The sequence below is a fragment of the Pseudonaja textilis genome, chromosome 14, assembly GCF_049901715.1.
Source record: "Pseudonaja textilis isolate UNSWEBS1 chromosome 14, rPseTex1.2, whole genome shotgun sequence".
Taxonomy (NCBI): Eukaryota; Metazoa; Chordata; class Lepidosauria; order Squamata; family Elapidae; genus Pseudonaja; species Pseudonaja textilis.
In genome coordinates this window covers 168,010-189,572 of record NC_142003.1, presented here as the reverse complement: position 1 = coordinate 189,572, position 21,563 = coordinate 168,010, and the positions used below count along the sequence as shown (strand labels likewise).

Here is a 21,563-nt window from a genome sequence, read left to right as displayed (position 1 = left end):
GTCACTTCCTGCGCGCCGCCGCTCATCGGGCGCCCGGCAGCCATGGAGGCGCTGTGGGCTGCGCTGGACGAGGTGGCCCTGGAGGGGCTGGACGGCGTCACCCCCGGCGCGCTCTGGGACCGGCTGGCGGGCCGCGTCCCGCCCTTCCCGCTACCCCTGGAGCCGGGCGCCCGGCAGCTGCTGTGGGCCACGCTGGCTGCGCAGGCCGAGCTCCGCTTCCATCTGCTGCCCCAGCCGCGCCCGCCGCTGCGCCTCTTCGACCGGTGAGGCCTGTCCGGAGGGCCGGCGGGGGAGCGATTGCGGGCGCCGCAGTTGGCTCAGCCGGGGTGGGGGTCGCGGTGCTGAGCGTTCCGGCTTTCCCTTTCCTCCAACGGACTGGGGGGAATCGCGGGTCGGAGCAGTTTGGCCAAAAAGGTTTTTGTTCGTTTCCAGATATGAGGAAATCGATCTTGAGACGGGAATTCTGGAGACCAAGCGGGATCCCGTTCCATTAAGCGACATTTACCCGGTGCATATGATTTTGGACGAGGACGTCCAGGGCTCCTGCCAGTATTTGAAAGAGAGGCTGGACATTACTGATCGGATCCGGACCAAAGACATGCAGCCCTGCTGCACCTACGTGGAGGCTTATGAGAAGTGAGTGAGTTTTGATTGGTGCGGCCCTCTGCTTTTTAATACCCACGTGCAGTAAACCGTGCCCCGATCAAGGAGCGCCAAACTATCTAACAGTAAACAGCCCAACCAAGGTATCACCAAAACCATTCCCAGCAACGTTTGAAAGGGCAAGCCACTAAAATATAAAATGTGGACAAACTGCTCTTCCTGCTAGAACTAATGTTACCCAGTTTGGGCAATGAAATGTCTGTAAGAAAAGAACCCAGCTCAAAAAGCACCAAGGACCCCACGTTTATCTCTGGAGGGAGCTTATTCCAAAGGGCAGGAATAACTGGATGCCACCAAATTGTATTCTTTTAATGTACGGAACATGACATGTACCCATTCAGCTGGATTGAATTGGACAGGCATAGGCAAATGAAGAGAAGTAATTCTTCAGGTAGCCATGGGGGGCTTTAAAGGTGTGGTCACCAGAAGAAAAATAACAGTTGCCCATTAATCGATGAGCTGTGGGAGAAATTGTTATTGCTTTGTGCGCTTCTGGCTGACATGGTCTACCTACAATTTAGTTAGCTGGCAACAATATTGCTGGAGCACAGAAAGTGCTGTCTTTCTTTTGGGGATTCTCAAAGTGACTCTTCTTTTTACTTTGCAGTTGGGGAGAAAGGCTGGTCCTTGTTGCCTCGCAGGTACTGCGCCATAGGGCACTAATAGGTTGGGAAGGGGATCCAGACTTAAAGCTTCCTGACTTTTCCTACTGCATTTTGGAGCGATTAGGACGGGCTCGCTGGCAAGGAGAGCTCCAAAAAGACCTCAGTGTGGCTTTTAAGTAAGTTGTAAGTGTTGGCTTATGTAATAATGCCAGAAAGGAAGGTTCCGTGCACAGATACTCCCACAGATAACAACTTGGTTTGCTACTGACATATTTTATAAGCTAATAATGACTGCAACTTCTCTGTTAGTCAGGAGGATGCATCCCTTCAGAGGGAAGCATAAAATACTGCTATAACAATGGGATAACGTTATCCCAGAGAATTTCTTTGCACTGAGCCAAGCTTCAGTTTCATTGTAGGTACAAAACCTTTGAGGCAAGGGACCATCACCTTTGTTGGCTTAGCAATTATCACCTTAAGACTTAGGCTCATTTAAGAAATTTAGTTGATGCAGAAATGTAGGTTCTTGTTTGCCGCCTTCTCATTTTTGTTAAAAAAAAAAGGGGGGGAGGTTAGCTGTTGTGCCATCTGTATGTTCCAAACATGATGGAGGCTAATCTTTTATAGGGTGGATGCTGGAAAGCTTCACTATCATCGAAAAGTCCTGATCCAAAATGGGCTGATCTCAATGCAGTCCCATGTGATTAGGTTGCCCTCAGGGATCCAACAGCACTCCATTCTTCTGCTTCTCAGCCGCTTTCATATTGACAGGTATGCGCTTGGCAGGTTCATACTTGAGCTTTCATTTGTGCTCCTTTCAAGCGGTTGAGCATGTTTGAAAGCCCCAAATGTCACTATTCCCACTCTGCCTCTAATCATATTAGGTTTTATCACTTTTGGTTTGCTTTTTTGATCTGAGTTTCCTTTTCTTCTGCATTTTGGAGACAGGGGACTAATCTCTGCCTCTGATGACTAACTGATTGCCTAAGAGAGATACTTCAAGAAAGAGAAGGCCTCTTTCATTACAGAAATTTGCTCATTGGGGTCTCGGAAATTAGCAGAGGGCCAGGAGTCTTGGTAGCAGTCAGTTTTTGCAAGGTGTGAGTTTCCTTATGAGAGCAGACAAGACAGTGGCAATATAGCATTTGTTCATTGATGCATCTTGGGTTTTAGGAGGAGCAAATACGATATTCTTATGGAGAAGCTCTCTGGCATGCTGAGTAGCCGGCCAGGTCAGATGGAAACCCTGGGCAACATAAAGGAAGAGCTGGTAAGATTGGGGGCTTTTGAAATCAAAGACTGCATGTCAGTGCTTGGATATCTGTTGGCAGCATCTGCCCCTTCAATGGGCAGAATCTTCAGACCTGGCACCTGTTCTTCAGAGTGTCACAAGCATTACAAATGTCTATCTTTTGAGACCACATGGACCCTGGGGATTTTCTGCAGCTGTGACAAAAGCTGAGGTGGAGGTTCAGCTATAGGATCTCCAAGAGCGCCCTTATTTTATTTCTGTACAGGCTCCCTGCCTGAGAATCCACATGTTTGTTTCTGCTCTTTCCGCTTTTCCCCAAAAGTCTCCTATCCTGTTGCCAAACCTGGGAAGTTATGGGCACAAAAGAATTCAAGCCCCATTAGGGTCTAAGCGGTTGTTGAATTCTTGCTGTTGCTAGGCTCTTGGTAGCCAACTCAAACTGAAAGCAAGATTCCCATCTTTAATACAAGATAACGAAAAAAATAAGGTTATAGGTATCCTAGCAAGTAGGTTCCTTTTATTTTACAACCCAGTATATCTTTTAGTCTATTAGAGCAGGTTTTCTGTTCTATCCGGTGAACTGGCAAACTTGCGGCTGTCTTCCTGAATAACCAAGGTGGCTGTTTTTCATGTGAACTTCCATGAATCTCTGAATAGGCAATGGTGAGAAAGTGTGTGTGTGTTGGGGGTGGGGAGGCTGTCCAGGTTTGCCCTCCCTTCTTTATTGGCTCCTTCCACGTGAACTGGATGAACGGGAGCTCATCGCTTGGGAGCACTTTCCGAGCCCTGGATGCCAATGCCACCTTTTTGTTGGCACAAAGCAGGACCTTCTCAAAGCAGATGGTATCTTTGCCTCGGGAGCCAAATAGAGACTATTCTGCCTTGCTTTTCACTCAATTGTTATTAGTGCAGCGTTGTAATAACATACTTGGAGGGGTGTTTTAGAATAGCTGCCGGTAAATTAAAGTTACTTTCATTGGAATGGTGAGAGAGCATAAATCGGAAATATATCAGGAACACAAAAATAGCATTAACTTTTCCTTTACTTTGTTCCAAAATGCATGAATGTGGGAAAAACCATACTTTGACTGTGTCTCAAGTTAACTCATACTGAGCAGGTGGGGAAACTTGGCTAATTGGGAAAAATACACGTTTGCTTCCCATGCCGCCCTCCTCTGGCTGCTGTACAGGGTCTGTGTGAAAAAACCTTTAAGCGCCTCTACCAGTACATGCTGAATGCCAACTTGGGCAAGATAGTCTCTGTTCCGCTGCGGGACGTGTGTTCTGACGGGAGGCCTTTCAAGACAAAGAAGGGTAAGCGAGGGGAAAGTCGCGTGGAGGTCGCCCAGGAAGAAAGGGGAGCGGGGACTTGTGGTTTTCCTGAGGACTCAGATCTGCCCAGACGTTAAAGTGATCGCAGGGTTAAAAGAAGTGCATGGACAGGAGTCTCCCCGCCCCCAGTTACCTCCCTGGCATTGAACTGGGCTCACTGGGGCCTCTGGGAGATGCTGAGAACGGGAGCAAGTGTGTGAGGCTGGGGGGGGGCAGGACTGGGTTTCTTTGGCAGTGCCATCCAGCAAGGATTAAATTGGGCTTCAATACTGCGTCTTCGATGCCAGGATTGGGGAGACTATGCAGGCTGTCTCCAGCCATTGCACAATCCTTTTGGGTTTATTCATTCTCAGGAACTCAAGTCATGGTCCGTTGTTTAAAGCTAGTGAAGGAATATCAGAAGAAGGTGGCTGACTTCCACGACGATGACGATGAAGAAATGATTGCCAAAACCGTGCAGCCTGTGGACATTGTGTATGAAAAGGACATGCTGGCACAAGCATATGAGCTGAGTGGGTATTGTCTGGGTTGCTTTTGCTGTGGCTTTCAGCTGATGCCATTTGGTTGCAGGGTAAAAACAGCTCGTTTGGCCATTGTGGCAGAGGGACAACTTAGTACTCATGAAGTCTAGCCTTGCTTAATTTTTCAGTGCAATTTGAATTTGGATTTTCAAAATGGAACAGATTTTTATTTACTTCTTTATTTGTTGGGTTTGTAAGCCAGCCAGTTCTTGGCAGTACACAATGTAACTTCACAGTAGCCTAAGTCAAATAATATGTGAAGTTCTCTGCTTATCTAATAAGGTTCATGAACACGGGGGAAATCAGACTGTGACATGAGTTTGGCACTTACTACCTCCAGCCTTGTTAACCTGTAGGGTTGTTTCTGTTCTACCCCCTGAATTAGTCACAGACCCTTCTTTCTAGCTGAAATATTTAACCCCAGACCCCAAATGGGATAGAGATTTTGCAACATGACTCCTCAGATCTCTTGACTCTCACAGAGACTGTACTGAGCAGTCTACCAGCCCACCCTCTGGGTTTCTTCTGAGCTTCAAGGGCCAATCTTCAGCAGAGCAGGGCTGATGCTCCAGGAGGACATTCCTGGCCAGGATCAAAGCTAAGTCTACCTTCCCCTGGCAGAAAGGGTTGAACCAGTAGCTAAAGGTGGGTCTGGCATGGCTGAGGTCTGGAACATCCTTTTCTCCAGGTAGGCTGAGTTGATGCTGCTTCAGACCCAGTTCTTGCTGTTGCTGGGACTTGGTGCTCAGCGTTCTCCTTCCGACTTGCTCATTCCCACTTTCTCTGCTTCACAGTTGAAAGCTGGGGGACCAAAGGTATTTCTCAGGCAGAACTTCGAGCTGCGATGAACGTGGGAAAGCTGGAAGCCCGGATGCTGTGTCGCTTGTTAGAGAGATATAAAGTGATCAAGGTAATACTCCAGAGTCCCTTTTGTGGTCAGTAAAAATGGGGGGAAGGATTGTCCACTGGCTTTGCCCCGTTTCCCAAAGACATTTGGGGAGCCTTGAGGACAAGGCAGAGATGACAGCTGTGCTCTTTTTTGCTTAGGGGTTCATGGAGGACGAGGGCAGGCAACGGACAACCAAATACATTGCGCGGATGTATGCAGAACAGAGCAACCTGAGCCGGCAGTTTGAACGGGAGAAGGCTCGGAGTGAGAAGCTGGCTCAGGCCAGCATAGCTCTTGTACATGATGACCCTTTGCCTGGAGAACAGCTCTCGCTGGCAGAGGAAGAGGAGGAAGAGGAGGAGGAGGAAGAGGAGGAGGAGGAGGAAGGGCAGGCAGTCGCCCTGGAACTGGAGAAGGAAGAGGAAGCGAAAGGCGGGGCAAGGCAGAAGAAGGGCAATGCACAGGCCCTGCCCAGGCTTGATTTTGAAGGAGGAGGTGGGCTAGGCCAGTCAGCAAGAAAGAAAGGTACTGAATGGGCTTTGCATGTTGCCCGGCGGAAGGCGCCCAAAGCACCGGAGATCAAACATGGTTCATTTTCCCTAGGAAAACCCAAACCTTCCCTTGGCCACGTGTCCCTGGCCACGTCTTGCCTTTATGGTGTCAGCCTTGTGCCGGGAACCCCTGTTCTGCTGTTCTTAATACAACCAGCGTAAACCTTCCTCTGCATTGGTTGAGAACGGAGTTTGGGGCCCTGGGAAAATTGCCAGGCTCTGAAATGGGATATTAACTGGAATGAGCTCAGGAGAGAAGACTCGGAGCACCTTCTAAACATTTGGAGTTGCTCAGAGCATTTTCTATTATCATGGGCCAGTACAAGGTGGTACACATACCTCCCCCCTTTGCCAGCAACAACACTGAGGTGGGATGAGAGAACGACTGGCCAAAAAACCACCCAGCCTACCTTTCCAGCCAAAGGGAAGCTTAAAACTCACACTCTCCCGATTTTTAGGTCAATGCCTTCTCCCCTACCCCAGACCAACTGACTATATTAAAGTGAAAAGTTACTAACCAGTGTCTAAGGGCAGATTGTTTGCCCAATACTTGTTTTCTTTGGATTCAATTCCTGGCTCAACAAAGAGAGTGGTTGGAGGGGCCCTTCGCCTTCTTTTTCAGCAGCAAAGCCTTGTGGAAACTGCCTGAGGAAGCCACTCACTTGGGATGTCCTTCTTCCCCAAACAGCTAAGAAGAAGAGGTCGTCTCTGCTCCCTCTGGAATACTTGGAAGGCAGGGATTCTGCTCTGGACTGGCTCAGGTCAGAAGCCAGCCGCTCCAGCTGTGCCCGTTTCAAAGCTGTCTCTGGTGATGCAGCCGTGGTTGAAGAAGTCCTGCCTGAAACCCTCAAAGTAAGAATCCAAGGCTTGGAAGCTGGTGATGGCAAAGCTGGGCAGGGGCTGCAGCTGCGGGGGGGGAGGGGGGCAGGGTCTCCCTTCAACCCATGCCTAGACAGTGCAGATGGGCAAGCCGAGCCAAGCAGACCGTGGCCCAGTCCAGGTTGAGGAGGGCCCTTTCCTGGCCAGCTCGGCTGTCCTTGCTCTCTTTTGTGTTGTGGGGAAGCTCTCTCAGGGGCTCAGGTCCGGGTGCTCACTGGATTTATCAGCTTTTTACCAGACTTGCTTACGTGCCGTTTTCTGACTCTGCCCTAGAAGAGTTGTGATGAAAAGAAGAAAGAGAAGAGCTCGCAGGCACCCCCAGTGGAGCGATCCCATGAGACCTACCGCCTGCTGAAACGTAGGAACCTCATTATCGAGGCAGTCCGAAATCTGCGCTTGATCGAGAGTTTGTTTGTGTGAGTTGGAGGGGCAGAGCCTGCCTGCCAGGCAGCGAGCAGGCCAGGGGGCAAAGAGACTGCCAGTCCTTCGGGTCCTCGTAAGCTGCCTCGAGAAGAGTCGCTCCTGCGGCGAGTCCTCCTCTCCGGCTGCCCCTGCAGAAAGGAATCCTCAGTTGGCTCCTTCTTTCAGGCTTCAGAAGATGATCATGGACCAGGAGAAGCAAGAGGGGGTCGTCACCAGGTGCTGCAAGAAATCCATTGTCCGCTTAGTCCAGAAGCTCTCCCAGGAAGGCCTTCTGCGCCTCTTCCGCACCACCGTTATCCAGGACGGCATCAGCCGCAAGGTAGCCCTCCTCCCCTTCCCAAAGGCTGGAGGAGCAGCTCCTGGGGCAGGCAGGGCAAGGAAGGGCCTGCTCTTTCTCCCCCAAGGGACTCGTTTTGCCCGCATAGAAGAGTCTCGGAAGCAACGGTCTTGCCAAACAACTGAATTCAAGGGAAGAAGGCGGCTGGGAGTTCAGGGCTCAGCAGACAGAGCCGCCCAGCCCCTGCCAGCTCCGCCAGAGGTTTTCTTATCAAGCGCTTCGGATTTTTTTTATGGGGATTTTTTTTTCCTTTTCAAATAAAGAAAGTGTTTGGAAGCGGCGGACATCCTTTTACGAGGCAGCCTCTTCTCCCCAGGGAGCATTGCCAGCTGGACTCTCTTTGCAGCTTTGAGCCCCTCTTGCTTAGCTTGCATAGGCTGGAGCTGTGGGGCAGACTGGAGGATTTGTTTCAGCAAGGCTCCCCCCTACCTTGAGGGCTCTGTCCCAGCCGGAGAATGGAAAAATCAGGGACTCTTGCGGAGTGAGGAGAGAGCCAGTGGGTTAGTGGTTAAAGCAGCAGGCTAGAAGGTGGGGGACCATGACTTCCCGTCTGCCCTATTATCCATGTAAGCCAGCTGGCTGACTTTGGGCCAGTCTCTCAGCCCAATCCTCTTCACAGGGTTATTGTTATGGGGAAAATAAGAGGAGGAAGTTGTGTTGATAAGTTTGGTGCCTTGAGTTTTATAAAAAATAATAAAGGTGATACATACATACATACATACATACATACATACATACATACATAAATGCGTGCCCTCTGGATTCTTTTCTTGACAGGTTGAATTTGTGGTTGATCCGTCTGTGACTCCAGGGGACCCCCTGGTGAAAAGTGCCATTGAGCAAGTGCGTTTCCGCATCTCCAATTCAAGTTCTGTGAACAGGCAAGTTCCCAAAGGTCTGGCGGATGGGAGGGAACTGCTGCCCAGTGCTGGCTGGTGGAGGCGGGGCCCTTCTGAGCCCAAGAGGTTCAGAGGCCCTGCCTGTCAGGGACCCCTCTCCTGGCGGGGTTCTTTTCCCCACGGACGGGCTGTCCTGCGTTTGACTTGCAAATCTGACTTGCAAATCCTTGCAGAGATTTTGAGGATAAACAGATGGGAATTCGCTGGCAAGAGCTGCCCTGACCTTGCGGTTCACTGACGACAGTAGAATTTCTGTCCAGCCAACAGATTATTGAAGCCAAGATTTTGCTCTCTTTTTCTCCCTCATTTTCAGGATTAAAGTCCAGCAGATCCCGTTGTCTCCGGACTCCAAAGGGCAGGAGTCTGGAGCTGAGACCACCCTGAAGGAAAGGAAAGATTGTACTTTTTCTTGCCAAAGCGAAACAGCTGGTGAGAAGGTGTGCGTTGCCAAATTCAACTACCATCCCATTACAGGTAACAGGGAACCTTTTCTGCTCTGCCATGGGAAGTGAGTTAAGGGCTGCAGTTTGAAACACAGCAGCAGCAGCAGCAGGTGTTTGACTCTGGATTTCCTAAGGAGAAATAGCATCTGTTGTTGTTTTTTTGTTTTTCCAGTGCCAGGCCTTGGGCGCTCCCTGGGTTTCCTACCCAAAATGCCACGCTTAAAGATGACTCACCTCTTTGTCTGGTACCTGATCTATGGACATCCTGCCAGCTGGCAGAGGAGGAGACCCGGCTGTGGGCTGCTGGGAGAGGACATAGACTGTGCCTCCTCCAGCCGTCCACTTGATGCAGCAGGTGACAAGGCGTCTCTGCGAAGCCCCGAGGTTCCTGCCCAAGAAGGAGACCTGGAGCTCGGAGAGCAGAAAGGTAAAGATCCAGCTCAAAAGCATAACTGCCAGGAAATGTCTCCCACCTTATTCACAGTTTAGCCAAGGCAGCCCTCTCTGACAAAGCTGTATCAATTCTGGCCTGCCCGTTTCCATAACAGGCAGCTTTCTGCTCAGGGGACATGATGGCCTCCATAACGTATCCTCTCCCATTCCCTCTGGAGCCAGTTCTTCTGTCCCCCAGCCACTCCACCCCAAATCCAGGCAACCAGGCCTATCTGAGGTGCTGTCATGGTCGGCACAGCTTCCCTGTCTGTCTGCAGCAGCCTATTTCAATAAAGGCAAGGCGAAAGGGGTGACTCTCCATTTCTGGGGGTGGCTGAAAAGCGAACGTATCCTGAACACCCCCTGGGTGAAATGCCCTGCACCACTTCCCTTTTTCCTTGCAGTGTATGTGGACGAGGCCTCCTGGAAGCGTCACATCCCTCCTCTGCCAGGCCACCGGGAGTTTGGACATGGCTGGGCACTTGTTAGTGACCTCCTCCTCTGTCTGCCTTTGTCCATCTTTGTCCAGATAGTTCAAGTGAGCTATAAGGTGAGGGCTTCAAATTTAGAGCTTTTCAGGAGCAAATGCACTTGAAACCGGGTTGACCCCAAGCCTTTTCTGGGAGGGCAAAGCGGGGGACTAGTGGGCCTATAAAGTCCTCTCCAGGTCCTACGTCACAGGCCGGAGTCGGTCGTTCTCCTCCCTGATGAGTCTCTGGGCTTAGCTCTCAGCTGCAGGATGAAGCGGATTAAGGCTTGGTTGCCAATCTTGCATTCTGCTGTATGAAATTAATATAGGTCGATAACCTGGAAGATTATCTGAGGGACTCTCTAAGGAAACATACGCTCATCAGAAACCTTCCCAGATCGGTTCGACAGCAGCTCCTTTACAAGCGGTGGGTTCTGGTTCATCGGGGCTGTTCCAGGAAAGGGGAGAGGGTGCAACTATTCCAAGGGAGGCTCTCCGGGCACTGTTTGATTCTGATGAGATGTAGAATGTTGGCAAGAGAAGCTCACTAATACGACTTGCCCTAAAATGTCACCTGGCACAAAAATGTCCTTATCTTGAGGGATGACTTTGGGGATCAGAGAATGGAATGTTACGTTACCAGTACTTATCCTTTGACTAGCTGGATTGATTGATTATGTGCCATCAAGTCAATGTTCTGGTCTGAATGACCACGGATTTTCTGTAGGAAGATCTCTCCCCCAACCTGGCCCTTCAGACTTCTAAGAGCACCCCCACCCCCACTGCAGCTGCAGCTGGTTGTTTTCTTAGTCCCTTTCCTAGCATTAGAGCCCCCTCCAGAGCTCTGGTCTTGACGTAACAGCGTGCAGAGTAGGATCCTTTGAGCCTGGTCACTTGTGCCCCAAAGAAGAACTCTGTGGATGGAGGGTTCCTGCACTGCTGACCCTCAGAGCACTGTTACAGTCAGTTTCTTTCGTGTGGAAATTCATCAAGCGGAGGAGGCAGCCACATATTGGGTCTTATATCTTGTAGTATGTTCTTAGACTTGCACTTTGATAACTATGCAGCGTGTTTAGCTTTTAGAGTTGCTGTTGATTTGAGTTAACAGTAGAGATATTTGGCTGATTTCTTACGATTGAGAAGCAGTCCAGTAATTTTCAACTGCAATGTATGACTACAGGAGATACATCTTTTCAGTAATGGAAAGCCTACAGCGGCTATGTTATATGGGATTACTGCAGTTTGGCCCCACAGAGAAATTTCAAGAAAAAGATCAGGTAATGTGTGTTGTTATTTCTGTACTTTTTTCTGAAACTGAATGCTATGCTGTATTATTTAAATTAATGCAAGAGAAACAACATTCTTCAGGGAAAGGGTTCCCTGCAAAAGCAGAAGTGTCCTATTTTAAGTTGAAGACTTGAACGCTGATTGTGACAGACAGTCGTTGGAAAGAAGTTGATCAGAAGCACAAAATATGATATTCTAAAGACGATTCTGATATTAGACTACAACTGAAATGTCTGCAGAGGCTGTTGTTGACACCGTCAACAATTCCTAGAACATAGAATAATAGACTTTACTTCATGCAGGATAATTGATTTATGATATGCCATCAAGTTGGTCTTGCCTTTTAGGGACTATGTGAATAGGATGGTCCCCCAGCCTGCATCTTCAGAGCTTCCAACAGTTTGCCTGTTGTTGCTCCTGCGAAGGAGTCCATCCATCTTGCTGCTACTGACCATGCGGTTCTCCTTCCCTGCCTCTTTCCCAGCGTTATGGGGAACTTCTCAGGAGAACTAGGCCTTTGTATAAGGTGCACTGGGCAGAATAGGGCAGTTTGAGCTCAGTCATCACATGCAACCCTTTTAATAAGTCTGAGCACCATTTCCTATATATTATAAGGGTTGTGAATGAAAGTGGGGCTTTCCAAGAAATACGTCAAAAGGAATAGCTAGAGTGACTCGATGCCTTTGCTTGTTTTCAAATCAAACTGGATGCCAGGATTACTGGCCTGTCGCTTTTCTGTTGCCTGAATCTAGAAATCTGCATGTTTGCTTTCCTCCTGACCAGAAGGAGCCTTGATCTGAGCCTTTTCAACCTCATGCAGGTGTTTGTGTACTTGAAGAAAAAAGCAGTGATTGTGGATACCACCATCTGTGAACCCCATTACAACCTGGCTCAAAGCAGCCGCCCGTTTGACAAGCGCCACTATAACCTGGGCACTCTCCAGGATGTGGAGAACTTCTGGTTTGACCTGCAGTGTGTCTGCCTCAACACACCCCTCGGTAGGATGCTGGCCACCAGCCCCCGACCCTGCTTCCAGGATGGATGGCCAGCCACCCAATTCTTCTCCATCCCTGGCTTGCCTGACCCCGGCCTCTGGCTCACCCTCAGCCGCCGCCCCGCCCCCCCCCGGCCCTCCCACTGTGAGGGGATCTGTTTGCATCTGGCTGCTGCCTCAGCTGACGGCGTCTGTTGCTCGCTTCAGGGATTATTCGCCAGCCCCGTGTGAAAAGGAGTAGCGCTCCGGCTGGAGAGGCCGAAGCTCTCTCAGACGTAGCCCTGGATCAAGAATCAGCGGCTCACAAGCACAACCTGGAGCGCAAGTGTGCCATGCTGGTATACACAACGTACGTCTCCCCGGCTGTGGAGGGTTGCAGGAAAGACTCGGCCCTCTTTTGCCTGGAGATGGGCGGTGGGAGCAGGCTCTGTGCCTTCTCTGTCAGAGGGGCGAGAAGGGCTTCCCCACCCCCCCACCCCCCCGGGTGGCTGCTTATACTTTCCACCCTGCTAACAGTGGCGTGGCGTGTGGGGTCCTGCTGGAGGCGTGGCTTGGTTCTCGGGAGAGGGCAGGCAAAGGACCACAAAGTGCCCACCTCCATCCGGATGGAGACTTGGGAGAAGAGTTGCTCACCGGGCTGTTTGTCTTCCAGAGGACGCAGAGAGGTGGAGGACGAGGGCTCTGTCCCAGGGGACGGGCTCGGGGCAGGCGGTTTAGACTCCAGCTTTTACAGTCACTTGAAACGCAACTGGATCTGGACAAGCTACATCATTAATAAGACTCGGAAGGTGAGGCTTTTCCACAAAGCTGTCCTTGTTCTCTGCCCTGCTCTACTGCGTGGTTAGCAAAAAAGTCGACTTTCAGGAATGGCAGTGACCCTTTTTTCTGATAAACGTTTGGATTTCTGCCTTATTCTTGGAAATCTCTTTTTAATTGTCCCAATTCTGACTAGTGCAAGGCGGCGAATTATCTGGATCCCTTCCCATAGTGAATGAGGCCGGACACCAAACGGAACGCCCCTGCCCTCTGGTTCAAGTGCTTGGAAGGAACCCGGGGGCAGTGCCCCCTCCTGGTCCTGCTGGACTTCCCGGCAGTGCCCCTCCCACCAGCTGGGGGTGAGGGTTGGCAGCAGAAGAGCCCCGTCTCGGGGTTCCCCCTGGGGTAGGGAGAGAAAGATAAGGACGAGGGGAAACCCTTTTCGTTACGTTAGTAGCTTTTATGTCCACCCCCCAAATTTGTTCTTCAACAGCCTTTGCTCTCCTCCCCCACTAACTCCCCCACCCCCAATTCTTTACCTCCAGGAAAATGCAGCCTCTGAAGCTGGGCACCTGGTCCGGCTGCAGACCTTCCTGCCCAAGCGGTCACTGCCGCTTGGCCTTGGAGGAGGTAAGGGGACAGAACAGGGAGTGTGAGCGCACGAGCTACAAGGGGGCTTGGCACCCGGAGGGCGGTTTAGGAAGGGGCTCTCTTTGATGCCGCCTCAGCTGCAGTGGAGCAGCAGGAGCTGGTCTCAGGAGGTTTTCACACTACAAGGAGAGAACAGGTTGCTGGGATTACTCAGCATGAAAGGGCTTGATCCATTTCAGTGACTGAATCCTCTGCTGGCTTTGATTTGTGCACGGGCTGCTTCTGTTGCATGCTAGGTTGGCCTGCTAACATGGCTAGCAGGGAGTGGAAAGGGGTTGTTGGGAGTGTCTCTTCCACCTCCCAGTTCCTCATGGGAAGGACTTCCTGGCCAGCAGGTGGGCTAAGGGGAACGCAGCCAGGATGCTTACATCCTCCGTGCTTTTCTCCTGCCTTTCTCGTCACCCTCAGGGGCCCCCAGTGCCCTCTGGAAAGAGAGTCTGTTCACTTCGGAGCCTGCTCTACAGAGGGAAGACCTGGCGATTGAGAAAGAGGCAAACCTGGACCGGAGCCAGAGGGTGAGGGGCGGGAAGAGCCAGAAGAGGAAGCGGCTGAAGAAGGACACGGGGAAGAAGACAAAGAAGAGGAAGAGGAAGAGAGGTAGCACATCAGCAAGAGGCTCCGGGTGCAGAGCTTGCACGCACATTCTTGGGGTGGTTGGCCCTCCTGTTCAGCCTGCCCTTTTAGAGTCCTGTGGATGTAATTATCCATTGCTCACCACAAGTCTGGGCAGCAGAGCGTTAAAACTAATCTGAGGCAGAAGCTCTGGCTTGTGAATGAAACCTGGCTTGCTGCTCTCCCTCTGCTCAGACGGGAATCCCGAGGCAAAGAACCCGAAGCCACGCTACCACGATGAGGTGGACCGGAGGGCTTTGCAGAGGATGACCCGCCTGCGCGTGATGTGGACCGTGCAGGAGGACAGCCTGCTGATGCTCTGCCGCATTGCAAGCAACGTTCTGAATGCCAAGGTACTGGCCGGCATCAGCCGAGGCCGAGAGCGGCGAGCGGAGGGCCACAGCCATGGCCAGCCCCTGCCGCCCGGGGAGGGAAGGGAGGTGGGGCTCTGAAGGGGAGCTGCTGCTCTTTTGCTCCCTGCAGGTGAAGGGGCCGTTCGTCCCCTGGCAGGTGGTCCGAGACATCATGCACGGCAGCTTTGAGGAATCGCTAGACAAGACTTCTCATTCCGTTGGGCGCCGGGCTCGCTACATTGTCAAAAACCCCCAGACCTACCTCAGCTACAAGTGAGGCTTCCCTCGGAGCAGCTTTGACTTGAAAAGTTACCCATTTGTGGAGGGGGCGGGTGTAATCCTGAACCCCCCTCGGCTGCTTTTAGATTCCTCGGGGCTTTGCTCTCCAGCTGTTTGATCTCCACCAAACCCTTGCCTGCAACGAGTGACCCATGGCCTCTGCAGAGATCTTCCCCATCTTCTTGGAGTGGGCCCTTGCCTCCCTTGGGGGAGAAGCTGGGATTGAGTCCAGTGCTGCTGCCTGCCTGTCCCGATTGTGGGGAAGACTGTAGCTCCTGGACGTGCCTATGGGGAGGGGAGTGCTCTCCCCAGAAGGACGGGGCAGTCCGGAAGAAAATGGCTCCTCAGGTTGGGCTTTTGTCCTTTGTAGAGTTTGCCTTGCTGAAGTTTACCAAGACAGAGCCCTGATTGAGGACTTCATGAGTAGGAAGAGTGATTATCAGGATGCCAAGGTGAGAAAGGTTGCTGGAGTTGGTTCTCCTGGGTTCTTTCCCCAGAAAGGCCAGTGGGTTGCAACACCAGGAGCCAAGCAGGAGCCTCTGCTGGTGTGCCACCTCCAGCAGAAGCAAGGGACACCCATTCAGGGGGAAGGGGAAGGGGAAGGGGAGGGAGGCAGGACTGCTGCCAATTCCCTTCCTTCCAGCAGCTCCAGACTTGTTCTGGTCCAGACCCAGCATGCTCTCAGGAGGCACATTCACTCTGCTCTCCCCCCCACCCGCCCCACCCCGCCCCCTTTTTCAGTCCTTCTGCAGCTGCTGCCAGGGGGTCGGTGCTCTTAAGGCAGGATTGGGGGACGGGGATGACACATTGCTTGCCTGACCCATTTAAAAACCTTTGGGATCTTAGCTTTCTCCAACCTGGAATTCCTAGCCAGTCCAGCGCAACAGCTGATTCTCTCTCACCTGTTTCAAGAGTGCAGAGGGGGAGATGATTTCAGGTCTGTTACTTCCCAGAGCTTCACGGTGCTAAGATAGGATTTCTGGTGTTCTTGTGAAAAGGTCTGTTCCGAAGAGTTCAAGGACTTTGTGGAGAGACTGAAGGAGAAGTTCAGCTCCACGCTGGGCATTCCCAGGCCAGCCATTCCGGACACCTTGCAGGACCTTTTCCTCAGGTGGGTGGCAACCTTTGCCAAGCCCGCCCGTCTTTAGGGCTCTGCATTGCCAGGGGGGCAACTGCCTTTGCCTCTGTTTCAGGGGGAGCTTCACTAGAGGGCGCAGGGGAGAAGGTGCTGTGCAATTGGGCAGCCGGGGCTTTTGGGGGGTGGGGTGGGGTGTTTGTTCCAGGGGACGGGTCTCTTTCAGTTCAGCTGCACAGGCAGAGCTCTGCCTCGACCCAGGCAGCCCCTCTGCCGCTGTGCAGTTGCTTTCCAGCTCAGGAACAGGTCCCAGGTCCCCTCCAGCCTGAGGAGAGTTGCCTTCCTTCTGGCCTTTCTCCAGGTTCCGGGTTCTGGCTATTGGAAATGAAACCAGCTGTGGCAGAAAAGAAGACGAGCTGTGCAGGTGAGGCGGCAGGTTCGGCTCTTGGGCCTCTCTGCTTGCAGAGCCCCTTTCCGTGGGAAAGGCAGAAGCCCTTCCCGACACCTGGCCTCCACAAGAGGGGCTTCCTGATGGTCTCCCTGATTGAGAGTTGCAGTCACACAGGAGGGTCACTGAAAGCCAGACAGAGCAGAACGGCTTCAACTGGGGGGGAGAGAGACAAGCCACAGGGGTTGGGATGAGGCTGCCCCCTCCAGAGAAGTGGGTGGGGCCCCTGCTGAGCCTGCCATGGGGATGCCTGAACGGAAACTCCGGAGCCAGGCTTGGGCTAAGCCAGCTGTGGCTTCCCGCCTCTTCCTCTTCCTTTCAGCGTGGCTGACATCCACTTTCTGGTGCTGCAGAACCTGATCCAAAGCACGCTGGCTCTCTCCAACAACCAGATGAAGTCCTTCCAGTCCTTCCAGGTGAGAAGAACAAGGTGGGCTTTTGGGGTTCTAGGAAGGGCCATTTCCTAGAGGATACCAACAAGTGGTGTGGGAGTTAGAGACCTGATTTGCTCTGCAGCAGAGAATGCTTTTGGCCACTCTACAAATGTTCGTTGTTCCATCCCATCCCAGAAGTGGACCTATCAGTCAGCGCTTAGCTCTGGACTCCCCTTTGCCTCCCTCAGCCTCCCTCTGTGACACTGGATCTAGGAGTGGCCCTGACACTGCAGAAGGACTGGGGCCTCAAGTCGGGGATAGGGTGAGGGTCTCGGCCAGGTGCCCCCTCCTGTCCACAGCTAGACCAACAAAGCGGCTGTGAAGCATCGGGGGAGGTGCCCCTCCTCAAGGGGAGTTGGGGGGGGGGGCTGCCGAAGGCACTGAAAGGGGCTTTTCCATCGGCAGACCTTCCGCCTCTACCGTGACTATCAGGACGACATCCTGGTGAAAGCTTTCTTGGATTGTCAGAAGAGGGGCTTGGTGAACCGCCGCCGGGGTAATCACAGCCTGGGCCCCAAGAAAAATCGGGCACTGCCCTTCGTGCCCATGTCTTACCAGCTCTCTCAGAGTTACTACAGGTTGGTGCCTTGCCTCTCCTTCCATCCTGAATTGGCAGGGCCGAACATGAAGGATGTGTAGCCAGCCAAGTGGGAAGCGGTTTTCCTCAGGCTGTGGACAACAGTTCCTGCTGTCCAGAAATTGGGGGCCCCCTGGCCTCCTGCTTCCAAGTCCTGTCTGTTGAGACAGTCTCTTCTTTCCTGGTTCTCCCCAGAGTGTTCACCTGGCGGTTTCCCAGCACCCTTTGCAGCGAAGCTTACCAGTTTCTCTTGAAACTCAAAGAAGCTGGAAAACAGGATGCTGTTTCCAGCTTTTCCTTTAAGGATCAAGACAACCCCCTCCTTGGGGCTGAGATGGTAACGTTTCCTTTAGATGGGCCAGGAGGCTACTGCTCTGCTCTGCTGGCCCTCTTCTCTCTCGGCCTGGTTTCTGTAGACGTTGCAATCCCAGAGCAGATTGTCGTGGTTGACAGCACCATGGTGGAGAATGAAGTCATCAAGAGGTAGGAAGCCACAGTGTCTCCAGCCAGATTTGGGTGTTTGGATTCAATTAATATTTTTTAACTGAATCTCAAACCTTTAATTGTGCCGTGCCTTTCTCTTGGAAGGTAGGCCGGCTGTAATCTTCTGCTTGCTGATCCAAGCGTAAGACCAGCCTTCTACTCCAGCCCTACTGACATTTCACTCCTCCCTGCCTCTTGTAGCTTAGGGAAAGATGGGCTGGAGGAGGAGGAGGAGGAGGAGGAGGACGACGACGACGATGACGCGGAGGAGAACCAAGTCAATAAGCGCCAGATTGAGGTGAAGGCCCGGCAGGCCTCACGTACTAACTACCTGCTCATGAGAGGCTATTGTGCCCCAGGGATCATCAACACCCGGAATTTGAGTCCCACAGACAACATTGTGGTTGATTCCTGCCAGGTGAAAGTGAAGCTGAGAGCAACACCTGCCCAAAACAGCCTCTTGGCTGAAGGTCAGTCTCCTGGGTAGAGGCGTTCTTGGACAAATGGTGCCACAATAGTTTCTCCTTTGTCCTGTTTCAGAAGAAGCCATCATTATGGTGGCCTCTGCTTGCCTTTGGCCTAGGCCTGGGGAGCAGCTATCTGGGTCTGCGCTTCCTGTCAGCCAAAGGACTTGCGTTTGTGCCCACAGTCCCATCTGATCTGGAGGACATGCCGGTTGGAGCCTCTTGCCTCCCCAGCTCCTTCACCAAATGTCTCCGGGTCCCAGAAGAGGGTGATCCCAAACTTCAGTTGCTGGATCATTACAATCACAGCCCTGGAGATGCTGCTGCAGCCCTTGAGATCTTCTCTGCCATAGAGGCCACTTCACACTTTGGGGTGGACCAGGTGAATCTTGCCAGGCAGTTCCAGCATTACAAAGAAGCTGTTTTGGGGCGCACTGAGGTTTTGCAGCAATATCTTCAGGTTGGTATGGATGAGAGGGAGGAAAAAGCCCAGAGTGAGAGCTCCTTTGCAGCCTCCTAACCAAAATGCCGTCCTAGAGCACTGCACAATTATACTACCCCCTTCCCTTCCCCTCCCCCCCCAAAGGAAAAAAAAAACAGAATTCTTAACTGTGCTGGCTGGGGTCCCATTGTTAGATGCAGTTTGGATACATGATGGATGTATCCCCCAGATGGATGTTAATTTCTTTTATATTTTATCTGGTTCTTTTGTTTAAAATTGTCAGTGCCCAGCATTGCCTTGGAGTCAGGCAGCATCTAAATCTAATGAAACGAACACTGCAATTGAGCACATTCGATTCAGGTTGGGGAGGTGAATTTTCTGATCCTTTGTGGGTCAGAAGCCTGTCACCGTCTGCCTGTTTTTCACCTACAAACTTTGTGGGTCATGACACCCCTCTCCTCCCATTTAGGATCTTCTTGATTTGGAGCAGGTGTTGGAAGTAGGTGGGAAAACTACCCGGCTGGTGGCAAAAAGATTTGCAAGTCCGTGGCTGTTGCATTCTGTGAGTCTCAAGGACATCAGTCAGAACCTGCCAGGCAAAGAGCCACATATGAAGAGGGAGAGGGACCCTGCTGGGCAAGGAGGGGAGGCTGCCTCCTGTGCCGCAGCAGTAGCAAGAGAAGAACCAGCCAGGAAAAGGCCGAGGGGAGAAGAGGGGGTTCCAGAAACAAGGACTTTTTCCTCAAACCCCCCATGTTTGGAGGCAGCCAGGACCCCTGCAACACAAGGAGGAGCTGCCATGCAGAAGTGCGGGGCGGGCATCCCTTCCTGCAGGGAAAAAGCCATGCCCCCCCCTGGCAGAGGAGCCTTGGATGGGGGAATGCCCAGCCGAGAGCCCCATGAGGATTCCTTATCATTCCAAGAGGAGAGTGAAACGCTCCGTGGTAAGTTTGAAGCCCTCCTGAACTGCGCGGAGACCCTCCAGAAAGGAAGCGGGTTGGAGGGATTGGAGTAGGTAGATGGCTTAAATTTTGCACCGGGGTGGGGGGGGGGAGGCCCTCTCCCAGAGACAAGAAAATCTATCAACACATCTCATTGGTGATCCTTGTCTCGATGCTGTTTTCTTCATCACTCCATGAAACGGAACCTCCTCGATCAACTAAAACTCGTTCCGTAGCAACTCTGCTGATCACACTAAATGTTTATTCAGTAGGAATAAGATGGGTCTTTCTGTGGCTCATGGTCTTTCCTGCTCTTCCCTAGGATGTGCGGCAAGGCAGTCACTTCAGGTTGAAACAAGAAGGTAAGCATGCAGATGGTAAGCAAAAACAACTTTGTAGCAGTTGTGTTTGTTGTGCAATTGGGAAACAGCAAGGATAACAGGAAAATAGGAAGTGCTTTTATTCCAGCCGTTCATCTGTAGACACACTAAAGGTCTGGAATTCTCATCTTGAGTTGTAATCTTTGGGGCTGCAGCAGGAGCGTCTATGTTTTGCTTAGTTTTATGCAGAGCAAGCTCTCTATGAAATAGCTTTCTCTGGATTGATTTCCAGGGTTTTATGAAAGGCATTCTGTGCAGATACGGTAAAGAGGGCAAAGCAGGGACGGCCCTCGGCTTCCCAGATGCCAAAGGAGCCTCTAATTTGATGTTAAGATGGGAGTGGACTTGGAGGCAGGACAGATAGGACATAAAGCAGAATGAACGACAGTGTTGCACTACAGTTACTGGATGCATCTTCCCAAACATTTCCTGATGCCAGGAAAGAGGCTATTTGCACCCAGTGAATTGGCTCATTCTCCTAAGCAGGGATAGCATCTGCTTCGTGGGGCGGCCTTGGCGCATTGTGGACGGCAGTCTGAACAAACCAGTCTGCAAAGGGATCATGGAAGGAGTGCTCGGCCACATTATGACCAAACCTGGCATCACAGAAGCAGCCCTGCAGCACCACTACCTGGGCGTCCTGCAGCCAGTGGCTCTCCTGGAGATCCTACAGGTGGGTGTGCTTGGTGGGGCAGGTCATGTAATGGCAGCTGCTTGGGATCCGGCATGGGCACCATCCAAAACCAGCTTCCCAGCCTGGGACAACCCTTTTCCCGACCCCCAGAATGCCGGGCCTCCTTTCCGTAGGTTACTGCAGCTGAGCTATCAGGCAGTTCCTAACTGGAGCGCCCCCCTCCCTCCCCAGCTGACGGGCCCTCTGTGCTCCTTGCAGGCTCTGGAGTCTCTAGGCTGCATCAGGAAATTCCACTTCCAAAGGCGCAGCGCCGCCTCGCTCTTCTCCAAGCCTACCTGGGAAGAAGCGCTCCCCGGCGGCAAGCTGAGCGACGCTGCGGCCGCCTTCTACGAGCCGGCCATCGACTGCACCCTGAAAATGGGCAGGGTCTTCCCCTACGAACTGAATTGGAACAAGTGGGGCGCGGGGGCGGCCCGGTGAGAGCGAATAAAGCGGCTTTATTAAATGGACTCCCGGCTGCCTTCCTCCTCCGTCGGGCCGCTCAGTCCCGCCAGCGGTGGCCGCAGCGGCCGCTGCAGCACTTGTAGAAGGTGGTCATGGGCTCGTCGGCCGAGCGCGTCTGCAGCTGCATGAAGTAGGCGCGCGGGTGGCCGCACTTGGGGCAGGGCTCTGCGGAGGGAGGGGGGAGGAGTCAGTCGGGGGAGGGGTTGGCGCGCCCCACGCCCCCACGCGCCCCGCCCCCACGCACCTGCGGTCGAGTCCACGTTCTCCCAGGCGGCGGCCCCGCCCAGCACGTCGTCCACTTCCTTCAGCTTCGGGTACCGCCGGCTCGTCACCTGGCAACGCGGGGAGGGGGTGAGTGGAGGCGGAGGGCAAGTGCGCGCGCAAGGAAGAAGCCCTCCCCGTCCCTCGCGGACACCCACCTTGCGCGTGACGTTGCGCACATAGGGGCAGGTGGTGCAAGCGAACCGGTGGCAGCGGGCGCCTTCCTCGGCCACCAGCACGTTCCCGCAGGCCGGGCAAAAGAGCAGCATCTCGGCGCGCCCCGGACGTCCGCC

General features: G+C 52.7%; 2 protein-coding genes across 3 annotated transcripts; one reads left to right on the top strand and one right to left on the bottom strand.

Moving 5' to 3' along the window:
• Positions 1 to 8: 8 nt before the first annotated feature.
• Positions 9 to 21,011, top strand: GTF3C1 (general transcription factor IIIC subunit 1). 2 transcript variants are annotated; one of them, XM_087912653.1, is made up of 37 exons: positions 9 to 263; positions 433 to 636; positions 1,271 to 1,444; positions 1,896 to 2,039; positions 2,442 to 2,538; positions 3,711 to 3,834; positions 4,206 to 4,364; positions 5,168 to 5,283; positions 5,421 to 5,787; positions 6,502 to 6,665; positions 6,969 to 7,108; positions 7,281 to 7,434; positions 8,230 to 8,333; positions 8,665 to 8,825; positions 8,967 to 9,221; positions 9,631 to 9,776; positions 10,025 to 10,122; positions 10,876 to 10,972; positions 11,803 to 11,980; positions 12,184 to 12,325; positions 12,629 to 12,764; positions 13,278 to 13,362; positions 13,792 to 13,980; positions 14,191 to 14,348; positions 14,479 to 14,621; positions 14,998 to 15,079; positions 15,626 to 15,738; positions 16,064 to 16,126; positions 16,473 to 16,566; positions 16,990 to 17,162; positions 17,357 to 17,644; positions 17,846 to 18,114; positions 18,294 to 18,568; positions 19,020 to 19,494; positions 19,814 to 19,853; positions 20,358 to 20,544; positions 20,764 to 21,011. In XM_087912653.1, the coding sequence occupies exons 1-37, from the start codon at positions 43 to 45 to the stop codon at positions 20,983 to 20,985; spliced, it is 6,237 nt and encodes a 2,078-aa protein (XP_087768779.1). In that variant the 5' UTR covers positions 9 to 42; the 3' UTR covers positions 20,986 to 21,011. The 2 variants fall into 2 exon arrangements, with proteins under 2 accessions (XP_087768779.1, XP_087768778.1); XM_087912652.1 differs by having other exon boundaries at positions 6,966 to 7,108.
• POLR3K (RNA polymerase III subunit K) lies at positions 20,983 to 21,561 on the bottom strand. Its single transcript, XM_026704541.2, has 3 exons — positions 21,429 to 21,561; positions 21,254 to 21,341; positions 20,983 to 21,174 (listed from the first exon to the last, which is right to left on the bottom strand). Exons 1-3 carry the CDS (start codon positions 21,537 to 21,539, stop codon positions 21,047 to 21,049), a joined length of 327 nt encoding a protein of 108 aa, XP_026560326.1. The 5' UTR covers positions 21,540 to 21,561; the 3' UTR covers positions 20,983 to 21,046.
• Between the last annotated feature and the right edge of the window lie 2 nt (positions 21,562 to 21,563).